The sequence below is a fragment of the Tyto alba genome, unplaced genomic scaffold, assembly GCF_018691265.1.
Source record: "Tyto alba isolate M040663 unplaced genomic scaffold, T.alba_DEE_v4.0 Super-Scaffold_17, whole genome shotgun sequence".
Taxonomy (NCBI): domain Eukaryota; kingdom Metazoa; phylum Chordata; class Aves; order Strigiformes; family Tytonidae; genus Tyto; species Tyto alba.
In genome coordinates this window covers 3,389,600-3,405,216 of record NW_024881279.1, presented here as the reverse complement: position 1 = coordinate 3,405,216, position 15,617 = coordinate 3,389,600, and the positions used below count along the sequence as shown (strand labels likewise).

The 15,617-nt window shown below is 51.6% G+C and overlaps 1 protein-coding gene across 1 annotated transcript in view; it reads left to right on the top strand.

Moving 5' to 3' along the window:
- PDLIM4 (PDZ and LIM domain 4) overlaps positions 1-9,162 on the top strand; it is a 53,280-nt gene extending 44,118 nt beyond the window's left edge. Inside the window, exons 5-7 of the mRNA XM_042790395.1 lie at positions 1,034-1,191; positions 5,144-5,264; positions 6,392-9,162. Of these exons, the coding sequence (XP_042646329.1) occupies positions 1,034-1,191; positions 5,144-5,264; positions 6,392-6,596 (484 nt within the window). The 3' untranslated portion in view covers positions 6,597-9,162. The remainder of the gene's footprint in view (positions 1-1,033; positions 1,192-5,143; positions 5,265-6,391) is intronic.
- Positions 9,163-15,617: the final 6,455 nt, after the last annotated feature.

The window sequence follows — 15,617 nt, the reverse complement described above, 5'->3', positions numbered from 1 at the left end:
TTTTGTTTGGCTTTTTTTCCCTTTGTTTGAAAGTGAATTTTATTTCTTTTTTGTTGTTGTTGGTTTGGGGTTTTTTTGGTTTTTTTTTTTTTTTTTTTTAAGCGGGCATGAATATAATGCCCCTGGAGAAATTGAATCAGATGATGGCTAAAGTTAGTTAAGCTGCCTGATAGGGATCAGGGCTCTTGCTGTTTTTATTGGTTTTTACAATGACCTTGATGACCTTCTCCTTAAAAAGGAAAAGGAGTCCCTTCCCTCAAATCTGTGCTGTGCTTTGGGGCCTCAGCAAACACAGCAGCACTTGAATTCATCTCTACTCAGCAGGACAATGTGCCTGAAATATTTTGATTCCTAACTACGCCTTTCATGTTTTGGTATATTGAACGAACGGGAATAACAGTTTAATTTATTATTTGTTAGCTGTGGTACCCGGATCACGCCGCTCACAGACAAGGAGCAGCTCCTGGGCTGGGTGCTGAAGGTCTGCCTGTGGTTGTGGGGACAGTTACAGGGCTGATCTGTCCCCTGTGGGGTGATTTTCTCATTTGAGCTGTGTCTGGCAAATGGATTTTTTAATGCCTTACAGAAACATTCACTTCAGGGAGGCGCTGGGATGGTAAGGGGATTTGCTGTGCCTGGCAGCAGCACCCGCTTTTTCCAGCAGTACGAGGGGTGGGTAGATCCCCATGGCCTTATGTAATTAATGAAATGCATTGTTTTACCTGTTATTTCAATAAATTCCATGTGAGGCAGAGCTGCTTATAAGCAGCTGCCCTCTTTCCTGGAGGCATCTGGTTACTGGGCCAGCCCTGGCTGTGTTGCTCAATCAGAGCTGAAGATGGAACAAGTTTAACTACCCGGGTTCTGTGGCTGTTCCCGGGACAGACCTACCTCCAGGCAGAGAAACCCATGGGAACAGAGCGGTGCTGAATTGAATCTGTGGGAATGTGGAGGTTTCAGGACCTCCCCGATGAGCTGACAATTTCTGTTTATGTTTGACTTGAGCCTCTCTTGCTTTTTTTCTTTAAAACAGCCTCGATGCCTTGAAGTCTCTCCCACGGAACAGAAATGGGATTGATGTGGAGTCGGATGTCTACAAGATGCTTCAGGATTATGAAAAGCCCGTTTCGGAGCCTAAGCAGTCCGGATCCTTCCGATACTTGCAGGGCATGTTGGAGGCTGGTGAGAATGGTAAGGAGGTTGGCACCCACAGCGAGTCCCCTCCGCGTCCCCGCGACCTGCGCTGCTGCGGGGCTCCAGCCATCCTGTGGTCCCTCTGCACCCACCAAGTTGCTGCTGCAGGCTTAGCCTCCTTCTCCTTCCCTTGCTGAGCTCCAGCACCTGGAGCAGCCTCTAAAGGACTCATCTGCGAGAGCTGATGGGGTTTGCAAACTTTTCCTCTGTCATTTTCCCACGTGTCGCCTCGGTGCCAAGGCAGCCTGGCTCGGCACGGGAGGGTCCAAGCACCCTGGTGAAGGGGAACACCCAGGTGGCAGGTTTCCAGTCAGGGTTTCAGATGCTCGGGCCAGCATTTTGGGGCTTACCAAAGTCTGTGGCTGATTTGAGTGTCGTGTGAAAGTTGGATTTGCAAACAGCTTCTGCATGGCGGCTGTTTTCCTGAGCCGGTTTATGAAATGTAATGGCCTAAAGCGGTTGTGTAAGATCACCGGTGGAGAACCGTGGGCCTGTTTAAGTAAATGGTATTTGCATAAGGACGTGGGATGGCCCTCAGCAAGGCAGGGATAGAGATCAGGAGCTCTTGGCTCACCTCTCAGGTCTCTCACGACTTCCTGCCTGTGTCATTAATGCGGGAAGGAGCCAACTCTGAGCGTTAAATAATAACATCCCCAAACTGTACATTTCAGCTTCTTTTTGTTTGCCTCTCAACCTTAAGTCCATCGGAGCTTTCAGGTTCAAACTTTCAGGCTTCACTTTACAGTCATTAGGGCAAGACTCTTCATCCTGCTTCCTTCCAAGAGCCTCGTACTCCAATCATGTGAATCCAGGAACTTAGTTTTTATGGGAAAATACCAACTTCTGCAAATCTCATTATGAAGCTGCGAGAGGTAGCGAATCAGGCTGTTGCACTTCAGTTCCCATGTATATAAAATGATGGAGAAGGATATTCTTTAACTAGAAGGATATTGCTTCTTGCTTCACAAGAAGCAGCACGACCGCAGGTGACGTCTGACCATGAAGAGTTTCTACCAAAAGAAGAGTTTCTCAGCGGTATGTGGGTATGTCCACAAAGCATGAGATGGGATCGGCCTTGGAAGTACTGGGTGTAAATATTACAGCCCCTTCAAGGCTGGAAGGAAAACCACTGCTAATTACAAGTTCCAGATGTGCCTTCAGGTCCCTCACCAAGAGCACGCACAAGCAGCTTCCCGCTGAGGTGCCTGAGCACCCCCTGGTCCCCTCCTTAAGAAGAAGCAAATGAGAAGCGACCATGCTAATCCTAATTAATAACACTGGCAACCCCTTTCCCTACACGGCTGTGCTGTGCAGTGGGCAGAGGGGACGGGCAACTGGCTGCGGGCACGGTCGCGCTTGTGCCTCGGTCGTTCCGATGCTATCGGTGTTTATTTCATGCAGGATGAGAAATTAAGTGAAAAGCATCTCTCCTGGCATAAAGCTCTGTAATGTTTCAGGACAGTTTAAATCCCCAGGAGTGTTCCTGCTAGGTTGTTTTACAGCTTCCACTGCTGCTCCTTTTTCCTTAAGCCTAAAATGACACACTTTGGCCTGAGCCTGCTGTGTGTTGTCCTTTTAAAGTCAAGATCTTTCCTGAGGAGCTGGGTGTCTCAGACAAGGATCTGTTTTATATGGAAGGTGTTTCTACTGGAAGCCATATTTTCTCCAGCATCACCAGCCCCATCCCTCACCCTTAAGGAGCAACGCTTCATGCTGAGGATCTGGCGGAGGCTGGAGGAATCGCGGCGGTTGCCTCCGTAGGTGCCCTTGGCATGGGAGGGATGAGCACTGCAGCCACAAATGGGGATGACGATGGCTAAAATTGTGGAGTTAAAGCATCTCGCTGCCTTGCTGAGGACCATAAATTACAATGAGAACACGGGCTGGTAAATAGAAGGAAATGGTCCATCGTTTGGGAAGATGGGAAGCAGCCCTCTCTGCAGGGTTCATTTTGCTGTAAAATTTTTTATTCCCTCCCCACCCCCCCCTCCCGGCTCCTCTCTCTTTTAAGCAGCTTATCCAAGCTCTCTGTCTGAGACACAGTGACAGCTTAACTGTTAAATGTTGGCAGATGAGCGTGTCTAGCCCAAGCACACCATATCTCACGCTGGGGGAAACCAACAGCTTGAGCAGTTGTTTCGGTTTATTCCCAGCAAGGCAGCGGAAGGACTCGACAGGAGAGCTTGGCTGGAGCCAGCCGAGCCCTCGGAGGACCCCCGGGGTGGGGCAGCCCCGGTCTGCTCCTGGGCAGGCAGGCTCAGGCGTATCAAAGCTCTCAGCATCTCCAAAGATTATATTTTATCTTGGGAAAGTGGGGTTTGGTGGGAAATTAGCCTCAGATTTACTCGCTTGGCGAGAAGCCTTGGCAGCGTTGGTCTCTGAATCAGAGCCACGGCTGGAGACGGGGTCTGCTGCGAGAGGGTGCCCACGCATCCCGAGGGTGACCCCGGGGTGTTGGGGTCGGGCATGCCCCCCCTTCCCCAGCCGAGCCCTGCACCATGCTGGACCGGGGGGGTGGGGGGGTGGGGAGTGTCTCTCCGTGGAAGGAAGCTCTGCCGAGCGATGTGCTCCGAAACCTACCACATGAACCTCCCCCCCCCCCCCCACGGGTCAGCGAGGGACCACCAGCCGGGATGCACCGGTTCCAGGTACTAACGACTCGCTTTAGCAACAGCTGAGATGTTCCTGCGGCAGTGTGGGGGGGCACTTTGGGGAAAGATCCGAGTGGAAGTTTCCAAAACGGGTGCAGTGTGTAGGGACACCTGGGTCAGAAAGTGCCTGGGCCCCTGCTGAGACCTCCTGGGCATCACGGGCTTCCAGCACCTGTTTAAGATTGACCCTGCGCTGAAATACCCTGGAAGCTCAGGGAGCGTAGGAAGTCTGGATGCCGAAGAATGGCTTGTTTCATCCTCAGCTGCTTTGCCCAACTCTGTCAGCTGATGGAGGAAAGTACATTGTCCTTTTTCATGAGCTTTTCCTTTCTATAACCTTAGGCCATCACAGAGGAACCACAGATCAATATATACCCAAAAGCTGTGAGCCGTGAAAAATCACGCAGTGCTTACTGGAAGCTTTGAAGTGTCCCAGTGGTTTGCACTGCCCGGAGTACGAGGGCAGACAGTAGATGATCTGTAGGGAGGGGGGCTGCAACACTGAGACCTTTGCCATGATACTCTTCATATGCACAGAATTTTCATTACTTCCTTTCCTGTTGTTGGACCTTTATGAAAGGAGGCTTGATGCCCCAGAAGACCTTATTTTCTATCACAGTGTTTTATTTTGGGTTATTTGCGATTAAATGAGTGTTCTAAGAAGAATGCATGTAATTCTATTATTGTTTGTTTTCATTTTCTGAATTCTCCAAAAGGCTTTCATCTTTGTCTCCTTGATTGATGGTGGATCTACCAAGTACACCTGAAATGGTGTGATAGAACTTCTTTCTGGAGCTTTTCAGAGATTTTTGCTGTTTATCTATCTTAACTCACTAAGTAGTATTGCAGCCAAATTCACCTCATCTCTAGATTAAGGCTGCTTTGCCTTTTGACGAGGTGTATGTACTGAGTTGGCGCTACCACGGTACATGGATGGATCATCTGCTGATACAGCCGAGGGTTTCTGTCACCATCCATGCTTTGCTAGGGTGAGCAGAGGGTCAGCACAGTCAGTGTCCTTCAGTCATTTGCAAACCAAATCTGTGGCTTTTGGGATAGTTGGTCTCACTATTTGCTTTTTACTTCCTAACAAGCAAGTCACAGGTTCTGTTATGACAGGCAGAGACTCATCTGACTCCTTAAGAAAAAAAGAAAGGGAAAATAATAATAATAATAATTAATAATAATAATAATAATAATAATAATAATAATAATAATAATAATAATAATAATAATAATAATAATAATGCCCCAGGAGGACAAGTTTTCAATCTGTGTCTGCTTAAAATTCTTGGCAGGTGAAAAACTCGACAAACTGAGCAACCCCCGAAGCATCAAGTCCCCGGTGTCAAAGCTCGGCGGTGCCATGTCCGGGCTGCAGATGCTCCCCGAGTGCACCCGCTGCGGGAACGGGATCGTGTGAGTGTCGCGGCTCTTTGGGGACGGTACCGCAGGGATGCGGCTGGGCCGGGTCCTTCCAGACACACGGGTTAGAATTTAGAGCAGAATGCCTTGCATGCATAGCAGAACCTCTTGCATGCATAGCAGAATCCTTCACATTCATAGCAGAGTGCCTTGCATTTATAGCAGAACCCCTTGCATGCGTAGTAGAACCCCTTGCATTTATAGCAGAATCCCTCTCATTCATAGCAGAATCTCTTGCATTTATAGCAGAACCCTTTGCATTTACAGCAGAATCCCTTGCATTTTAGCAGAACCCCTTGCATGCATAGCAGAATCCCTCACATTCATAGCAGAATCCCTTGAATCCCTTTCTGGTTTTTGCTGACCATATATAAACCTGGAATTAAGGAATACGATTTGGATTGCCCCTTTTAAGGGAATCTTGCAGCAAAATGGGGATGATTCATGAGATGGTTTCTGCCCTGCTTATCATAGTAACTGCCTGGGGACTATGAATAGCGCTGGCACTCTTTCGCTGCCTTACAGAGGGAGAGACACTTTGAGGGTCAAGTAGGAGACGCCTGCGGATTAATTTTGTTTGTTGAAGAGTTACTCTCCGATGGATGGATGTTGGGTCTGATTTCAGAGAATGTATGCATTATTCTGCTTCATGGTGTTGTAATTTATGGTCTGGTGTAATTTACGTCCTGCTCAAGCCAGATTTGCTGGCTGAGAGTCTGCTGTGCAAACGCCTGTAACTGTGTTCTCGCTGCTGCTGTGAGCTGAAGGTCTGGGCTCCAAAAGCCACGGTGCCCGCGTGTGCAGCCCCAGCCCTGCCAGCAGCGCCGGGAGGATGCTGGCTCCCGATGTTCACATCCAGGCCGAGCATAGAGATTCCAGGCTCCACTTTGCATCGAGCCGTGGAGCAGGGCGGCCGGGGAACGGAGCGTCCCTCCCCGCAGAAATACGGTGGAGTAGCTTTGGGTGGGCTGAGATGTTGGCATGGGAACTCACAATAACACCCTGACGTGCCTCTACATGCTGCTTTCCTTCCCTTATGCCATTTTACTCGAGGCAGGAGGAAAATCTGTTTATGCTCATTATTTCCCCGCCTCACCCGAGCTCTCCCCGTCTCTCACCAGGGGCACAATCGTCAAAGCTCGGGACAAGCTCTACCACCCCGAGTGCTTCATGTGCGACGACTGCGGCCTCAACCTGAAGCAGAGAGGGTATTTCTTCATCGAAGAGCAGCTGTACTGCGAGACGCACGCGAAGGAGAGGGTTAAGCCCCCCGAGGGATATGACGTGGTGGCTGTTTATCCAAACGCCAGAGTTGAACTTGTCTAAACCCGGGCTGTGCTCTGGAGAGGTCGGGCGGCCGCGCGCCCACCCACGTCCTCCCCGCCGGCTGCGCAATGTGGCTGTAATCAACCCCGATTACCAAAGCCCAAGTTAAAATGCCTTTTCCTAGATAAAACCGTTTACACTTGGGATCTCCGGGGGATGGTGTTGAAAGCATACGAACAGGTTTTTCCCTTCTTTTTGACACTCTGCTTTTTGGGTTGCTGCGTTGGGTTATTAGTCTGTGCCGTAGCCTTATCCAAGATCTGTGTAAATACTGATTAATTCTCTAATCTGTTTCATATAAAACCAGTATTCCTTCTTTTGCTGTCCTCTTCTGAAAAAGCAAGGAAGATGTTTTAAAAGCTCAAAGCAAATAAGGCACTTTAACAAAAGAAGCTGACTCCTATATCCTAACCTTCATCTCCTGCCCTCCAGCTGCCCCAGTGATTAAAAACTGACCCCCTTACGAGTCTGGGATGTGTCACTGGTGGGTCGGGGTCCCCGGCTCAGCCCCATCCCAGCAGATGTGCTGAGGAAGGACAGTTTCTTTCGACAGTATTTGCTGTGAAATTTCCCAGATCAGGGCGCTGCAGTTTGAGGCTGACACGGACCGATCTGAGTTCCCCGAGAGATCTCCACACTGAGTGTGCGACGAGGCTTTTTTCTTCCTTCTTTCACTCCTAATTCAGTTGTTCTCTGTCACCTAATTGCCCAAGCGCACCTTTAAAGGACGCTGAAATAGCACAGAGCCCACCTCGGCCATTCCCCCCTCCCGTGCTCCTGCCCCCCAGCTGTCCTTGCTTTGGCCATTCTGACTCTTCCCCAGCTTTTTGCTATATTTTTGTAGTCTTTTATTTCTAGATCCCCAGACTGCTGCTATCCCAGCAGGGAGGGGGTGATGAAATCCCTCCAGGCACTTGGGAAGTACCCACAGCAGCGGTGAGCCCCGAGTTCGGATTTATACCCGTATCCCAAGGCTGTGCCTTCAGCCAGGTCCATTGTCTGCTTTATTTGGCAGGGACAAGTTTTTGAGGATCTTGGGATGTTGCTTTGTTGGAGAAATGTTTTATTCATGTTAGTGTTTGGAGGAGAGAGAGAGTTTAGTCTCCCAGCTGCTGGATGCCACTACACATGGTGGTAGGAGCTGTGTGTTTGGTACCACAAGGTTACTTCTGCTTTGCAGCAGCCTCCTTCTTCCTCACTTGAGAGAGGGAGGGTGGGGGGGAGAAAAAGAAATGTCTGTGTTCACTTCCCTTCTGTGGAAAAGGAAAGTAAAAGATGGGGCCAAAGCACTCCTTCCCCTTCTGAGTCTCCATAACAGGGGTCTGAGAAATCTGGGACTGGAGGAGGGTTGAGAGCTGACCATACAATTTCTTCCTACAGGCTCTGCACCCCAGAAGGGAGTAAGGATTTTAGGGTGTTACTGGGCTACATCTAGACCTCTTCATGCCTTACAGGGCTTGAAGCTGCTCCTGCCCTGTGCCCAGCAGCCTCCCAGCATGGAGCATATGTGCCCAAGCGTGCATCTTGGCTGGCTCCCACCTTGGAGCTGCAGGGATGCTGGCCGTGCGTGTTCTTGCTGGCAGCAGAACATCCTCCTCCCCTTCCTTCTGCCATCAGGATTTTTAATTATTTAAAGTACAAGAAACACATGGATGTTTTTATCACGGCGCTGAGCCTCGTTTTTTCTTGTATTTGCATCACCTTGCTCGGTAGGTTGGGCCATCTGAAGGGAAATACTTGGGACAACTGTAAATGAGGAGGAGGCTAACAATAATCAGGTGGGAAGCGTTGCTGCCCCTGTTTGCAGGCCTCTGCTTGGAGCTCGTTAGTCTGCCATTATCAGATATATTTGTTCTGAATTCCTCCATTAACCTCGTGCGTTGCTGAGGCAAGCTCTGGTGCCAGTAGCTTGAAAATTCAGGTGTCACCCAAACCCAGGACTAAATCCAGCTCAGCTGAGCAATGGAAAACTCACAACACGAGTGGCGTGGGGGGGTTTTCTGATTTCCCACAGCAGACGGTCGCAGCCGCCACTCCCTGCAGCTCCTGTCCCCCATCTTGTCCCCCCACGTCGACTCCGTCGGTTATGTCCTGCAGGGATGCCAGCTGTCTGGCAGCCCTGGCACAAGGGACACCTGAGAAATTCATAAATTGTTTCATTTCCCTCATTTTGAATACCTAACTGAGCGGGCTGCTGGTGGGGCATCCTTGGTCTCACCCGGCTGCTGCACCAGTACAGCACTGGGACCGCTGGGCATGGGACTTCTCTTTTAATTTGAAACAAAGTTCCCACAAATCAATTTTTCCGTGCGGTTGTCTCATGATACCCTTTCTTAGGAACAACCGACTCATTTGATTCCCCTGTGGAGCTTGGAGCTGGAGCCGCCCTTGCAACCCCCTCGCGGGGCACGTTGATTCCCGGCTTCGGGCCACCTCGTTCACGTTAGGGGGTTTGTAGGAGCTGCGGCAAGCGAGCATCCCGTGTCGCCAGGTAACACTATTTAACTCTGCAAAACGTGGGGAAGGGCGCCGTTTGTATGAAATACAAAATAAAATTGTATTGTCAGTTTGATGTCTCGCCGTACTTAGCTCGGCCTTCGCCCGGTCCCCAGCTGGGCCTCTCCCGTGGCCGTGCCCGTACGTGCGTGGGTCCCTCGGCGCCCAGGCAAGGACACAGGATAAATTTTAAAAAGAGACAGAGAGCCACACTTCTCATGGGGTTGTGCATGAAGAACCTGGGTTGAGGTTTGACCTGTGTTTTGGCATGGTGTTGGTTGGGGGTTTTTTAACTCATGAGACCTTCCTGGGCCACCCCATCGTGTCTCTGCCCATTATCTGAACGCCCACGGGTGCCCGGCTCCTCTCCACCGGTGTGACCCAGCTCATCCTGTGATGGTCCAGAGCTTTACCACCTCTGCCACTGCATAAGGCCAATGGAATTAAGTTTATTAGCAGTGTTTCACCAGCCACGGTGCTGCTCCAAGAGTATTTTCTCCCACGTGGCAGCCCACGCTCTCACTGGACCAGGGGCCACAGCTCTGCAGGGTTGGGGATGTCACCTGCCTCATGATTGGGGTGATCCAGAAGGGTGAACACCCTTCTCCCTAGTAAAGATGCAAACCACAGCCCAGCCATAAGCAAACCGTGCTCCTGAAAATCCCCTTGCACGGCGCCGGCTGTGGCGCTTGCTCAGGCTCCATCTCCATAAACCAGCACAGGGAGCCAGGAGCTGCGGCACCGGCACGGCGGGGGCAAAACCAGTCCCAAAAGTCCTGTCCCACCCCGTCATTGCTGACCCTCGACCCCCAGAAACCCCCCTGGGTGCAGGGGGGACCAGGAGGGCGAGGGCAGCTTGGCCGGGTTTCCACAGCTGTGCTGTAGCGGGATGCTTGCTCATGGAAGCTAGACCTCCATAGGTCTGGTTTTAATAGTTGATTGGTATTTGATTCACTGGTATGTGGGAAAGTCAAAAGCAATGCGAGTTAAGTGCCTCCAACAGATATTTAATCTAAAAGGTTTTATTTGGATGGCGTTCATATATTGAAATTGTTGCTTGTATGTGCCTAAAACGTTTAAAAAGACAAAGCCTCTGAGGATTCACATGTGGCATGGAAGATTTCCATCCAGTTTGGATCTGTTTAACTCCATCTCTAATTAGTGCACATATTCAAATAATTAACGTGCTTACGACTCTCCAGTTAGTGATTTTTCTATTCACCCCTAAGCGCATACATATGTCAGATGTGTTTATGTGCTGTAGCCACTGTGCACCCCGGCTCTGCCCTGGGCACTGGTGCTGGGAGGCTTCAGCCGCACGGCTGAGCTCTGGGGGGTGGCCCCCCAGGTGTGAGACCAAAGAGGGGGGACAGAGGGGGCCTGGGCATCCCTGAGGCCCCTCCGAGGCCCCCCCACTGTCCCTGTGGCAACCCCGGCCCCCGCAGCAGCCGCCGTCTGACCTGCCCAACCCCGGAGCCTCCGCCGGGCTCCTGGCTGCTTTGGAAAAAAAGACGGTGCAAGATCAAACATGATGAAGGGCACCGTTTATTAACGAAATGAGGTGGGACCGGGGCCAAACTGATTCAAGTTCTAATTGTTTAACTTTTTCCATGTATCATCATTAAAGTTTCCTACTTAGCCGGGCATTATTTCTACCACCACACCCCCTTTCTTCTGCTGCTTTTGTTTGGAGTTGTTTAACTTTGCTTTTGTTACTGGATGGCTGCCCCAGGGACCTTAAAAAAATCTCAGCTGGTCCATTTCTATTAGGATAAAAGTTCTTGTGCCATAGGAGGGGAGGTAGAGGGAAAGAGGCTCTTTGGAAAAGTTCCCTCTCCTCCCTTTCTCATGTCTGAAAGAGGCTATTTTAATTACTTCAGGGAAAAAAAATCTTCCCCACACATCTAATAAAACACACAAAACTGCTCCTGACTGTAAGGGAACATATATGCAAGTTATTTCACTTCTCTGTTTCTCCCCAGGAAAGCGCAGGCTGTCAGGAAACACCCACCGAGCTCCCCCAGCCTGGAAGGCACTTTTCACACCAGGATATTTAAATATTTTGAATTTTTATGTAGTCCTAAAGCAGTTCCTTCATGCAGGGAGAGCTGGTGGGGAGGTTCTGGGCTACGGCCAGCGCTGCCGCTTTGGGCAGTTAATGTGCACGGGGTCGCTGCCTTGCTGTGCAAAGACGCAGCTCAAGCCCTCTTCAGGCTTTTAGCTTTATTAATGAAAACAACTACCTTTTTTTTTTTTTTTTTTTTTTTAAGAAACGTGCTTATAATTCACTCCCAAACCTGAGGAGTGCGAGGAGGCCAGCAGCGAGCATCTGCCAGCACGATGGGACAGTGGGGCTGGGGCTCCCCCAAGGGACACTGAGCACCATCCTTGGGAAAGTCAGCTGGAGGGGACCTCAGGAGGCCACCCGATCCCTGCTCCTGTCCCCAGACCACACCAGCCACTCCCATCCCTCCTGGGACAGTCCTCGGGATGGAGACTCCCAACACCCCAGCCAGCGCATCCCGGGACGTTTCTGAACATCCGGAGGGGTGCAAGGGGGTGGGTGATCTGCAGAGGGTAGAGACTGGTAAATGGAGGTGCAGGGGGCTATATAGGGTGTGTAGGGGGTGCGTGGGGGTACAAGAGGTGCATAGGGGCAGATGGGGTGCCGGGCTGCCTGGGTAGACCGAGCTCCAGCCCAGCCTAACCTAGCCCAGCTCAGCCCAGCCCCGCTGCGCCTGCCTCCTGCACCATCTAGTGATGGAAACCGAAATATCCAGCAGTTTCAGGCAGAATGGGAGAAGAATCATAGAATCATTTAGGTTGGAAAAGACCTTTAAGATCATCGAGTCCAACCGTTCAGCCACCACTAAGCCATGTCCCCAAGCGCCACATCTACACGGCTTTTAAATCTCTCCGGGGATGGTGGCTCCACCACTTCCCTGGGCAGCCCATTCCAATGCTTGACAACCCTTTCAGTGAAGAAATTTTCCCCAATATCCAATCTAAACCTCCCCTGGCACAACTTGAGGCCGTTTCCTCTTGTCAACCAACACCCCCAGGGCCTTTTCCACTGGGCAGCTTTCCAGCCACTCTTGCTCAACCCTGCGTGGGGTTGTTGTGACCCAAGTGTAAGACCCAGCTCTGAGCCTTGCTGAAGCTCATACTATTGCTCCAACCTGTCCAGACCCCTCTGCAGAGCCTTCCTACCCCCCAGCAGATCAACACTCCCACCTAACTTGGTGTCATCTGCAAATTTACTGAGGGTGCACTTGATACCCTCATCCAGAGCATTGATAAAGGTATTAAACAGAACTGGCCCCAATACTGAGCCCTGGGGAACACCCCTTGTGATTGGCTGGATTTAATTCCATTCATCCACCATTCTGGGCCCGGGCTGGGAGAATTCCCAGCGTTGCAGGGTGGTTTCCAGGTGAGAACAGCCCAATACACCTGGAGGGCAGCATTTCTGAGAAATCTCTGGCAAAAGCTGGGCTGAGAGAGGCCGTTTTAAGCTGCAGCGATGGGTTTGAGCCTGTCCCCTGGGCATTTGTGTGCCGTCAGACATCCCGCCCCTTATCTTGACAAGATCCCTTGTCTTCCCTTGCTCTGATGCAACCCTGCCTGCCCTGACCCACATCCCTGTGCCCTGACACAAAGGCTGAGGGGCCAAGGAAGCAGGACCGGGTGATGCTGCCCCAGGGCATGGTGCTGCTCCTCAGTGCAGAGCTTTGCATCTCAGTGCATCTGCTCCTGCTGCGGAGCTTCAGTGGAAGCATGTGCTGGTGCCCTGCTAGCTTGCAGGGCCAAGGTGGTGCATCTTTCGTGACTGGAGTGACACTGCACCAGGTAAAACTACTGAAGTCCTTGGTGAGTGGTGGAGGGTCTTGGGAAAGCTGTCTCCACTTGAGCAGATGCGTTTTGGGGGGTATATCCTAATCCTGACACGCGTGCTACTGGCCCCCTGGCTCCACCACTTTTATGGGATCCTACCACAAATACAATTGCCTGAAAAATAATCATGCTGAGCGCTTGTCTGCCCAGCTCTGCTTGGGAGGGGAAGAGCTCGCACACCACTGCCAGGAAGTGGGAAGCAATGGCCACACCTGCCTCTAAAAGCTCTAAGTCCCATAAATGAATACGGTTTCAAGTGAGCACACTAGTCCCACCAAAGCAGAGGTTGCCTTGAGAGGGGCCTTGCCCAAGCAGAAGAGAAAAAGCAGAGCCGCCACAGGCGGTAACCACCCTACCCTAACCCAGAGCAGACCAGGAGCAACAGTGATGGCCACGCAGGGTGGCAGTGCCACGCAGGGTGAGGGTGATGTGACCGCACACAAGCAGGAGCCGGGCCACTCCACGGCCGCCGGGCAGCTTGCAGCATCACCACAGCCAGTGGTGCCGCGTCCTCCCCCAGCCCCTGTCTGACTGGTTTAGGCCATGGTGGAAAAATCTGTTTGCACAAGAAATATTTGCACAAGGGGTGGTTTCTCAGCTATTCAGAGATTCGCTCCTTCTCCCCCTGTGACAGACATTCTCCTCCTTTGCTCCACCGGCTCCTCAGCCTCTTGATTTCAGTTTACAGGAATCTCTCTGACCTCGTTTCCCACACGCTGCTCTTCATCTAATAGCTGAAATCATGTTTTAGAAGGTTGCAGTGAAATGCACTGACTGCTTTCGGAGGGGTCACCTGGGAGAACTAGGACTGTTCCTTCCCCTACAGTGAATTTGCTCCACAGCTGCCTGAGCCGTTTACTGGCCACTAATTCCGTGTGGTTTTCATAATCTCCATGCCTGGGTTGAAGCATCCCTGATGTTGGATCATAAGCGGGGTTTGCAATCAGGGGAGCACCCAGCAGAGGCTGGCAGGAGGGTCGCATCGCTCTGGGCTAAAATGATCGTATGCTAGTGGTGCTGTGGCAGAGCTGGCTACAACACAAGGTATTTCGGTAACCACTAATGTATGTAGATTCACAATATGAGAGTAAACCCCATGGTGTTTTCACGTTTATAATACATTAAGGATTCATCTGCAAACCAGATAAACCTGAGCATGCCATAAATGCCTACCGCTTAGTTTTGATGGGCTATGTTTGCAGCCTAACCACTTATTTATGAGCACTGTAAATTATTCCTGTTATTACTGTTGACTGAATAATTACTGAGTTACCATTAATGCTTAAGACAATGCACTCCCAGTTCCTTATTTCCTTGTGGGAGCAGGCATGCATTGCCTGTCTTTACTGCGGTTCCTGTGCAGGCAGGGCAGGCCCATGGCCCCTGTTCTGCCCCACTCAGCGCTGGTCCCCACTCTCCTCTTATCACTGGGGGCAGTTTTGGCTGTGGGGTGGCTCTGGTTCGGCATCGAGATGCCACCTCCAGCCTCTCTCCGAGCAGGAGGTATTTAAACCTTCCCCATTTACTGCATGATGTTGTTCTCCATCCCTTGCCCCGAGCAGCAGCGGATCTCAGCCTGGATAAATGCCACCATCTGCTTCTCCTCCCCAGGCGCTGCCGCAGCGATCGCTGCCCGGTCCGTGCCTCCACCTTCCACAGCACCCTCAGATTATGGAGATGCCTCCATGGCCTGCCCTCGCCTGGACATCCATCCTCAGCTCCGCCCACCCAAACCATCCCGTCCCGAGCGGGCACCCCGCCGTACACCTCCAGGGAGCTGCATTGCTCAAGCAAGTCAAGCACGGGGCATATTTTAAACACTGTCATGCTTCTGAGTGCCCCTTGAGTTATTTCAGAAGATGACAGCCTTGCTCAGGTTTCTGAAATGGCCTTACCAACTATCTACATATCTGACTCCCGGCACAGCCAAGAGTCACGTGTAAAGCAATAATAGTTAACAGTTAGGAATATAAAAAGCTCCTCTCCCAAGGCCAGAGCTGCTACAGGCTCCTTAAGAGCAGATACTGCTGACCTTGTCTGCTGCGTAAACACCACTGGGGAAAATCCTGGGCGGCAGGCAATGACAGATTTTCAGAGGCTGTGAGAGGGTTTGATTTCCAAAGCCGTGCCTGGTGCGTATTTTTCCCTGTGCCAGCGTGCAGCAGGGGCTCCCAGCACTGCTGCCCCCAGCTCTGCCTGCCCTTCCCGGGAGGCTGCTGCTGGGGGGGACCCCACTCTGCCCCGGCTGTGCTCCCCCCGGCCACGGCAGCCCCCCCAGCTCTTGGCTTGATGGGTAACTACTCCAGTTTTGGATCTATTGACCAGTATCGTGCCTCTCGGCTCTGCCCAGCTCTCGCAGAGTGCGTTGTGCAATGGCACTCGACCATTTTACAGCAGCATCACAGAGGGAAGCTCGGGTTGGGTTCCAGAAGGGGCTGGATTCGGGGCTCCGGGGAGGGCTGGGGGGCGGCGGAGCCACCTCAGACAACGCCCCCGGGGACCCGAATTCTTCCCGGGGCAGCAGCTGCCGAGCCAGCCCGGCCCTGCAGGCTGCCGGCCGGGCGCGGATGCCGAGCTGCCAGTACCGGCGCAGCTCTGCCCGCAAAAAAAAAAAAAAAAATAATAAAAATT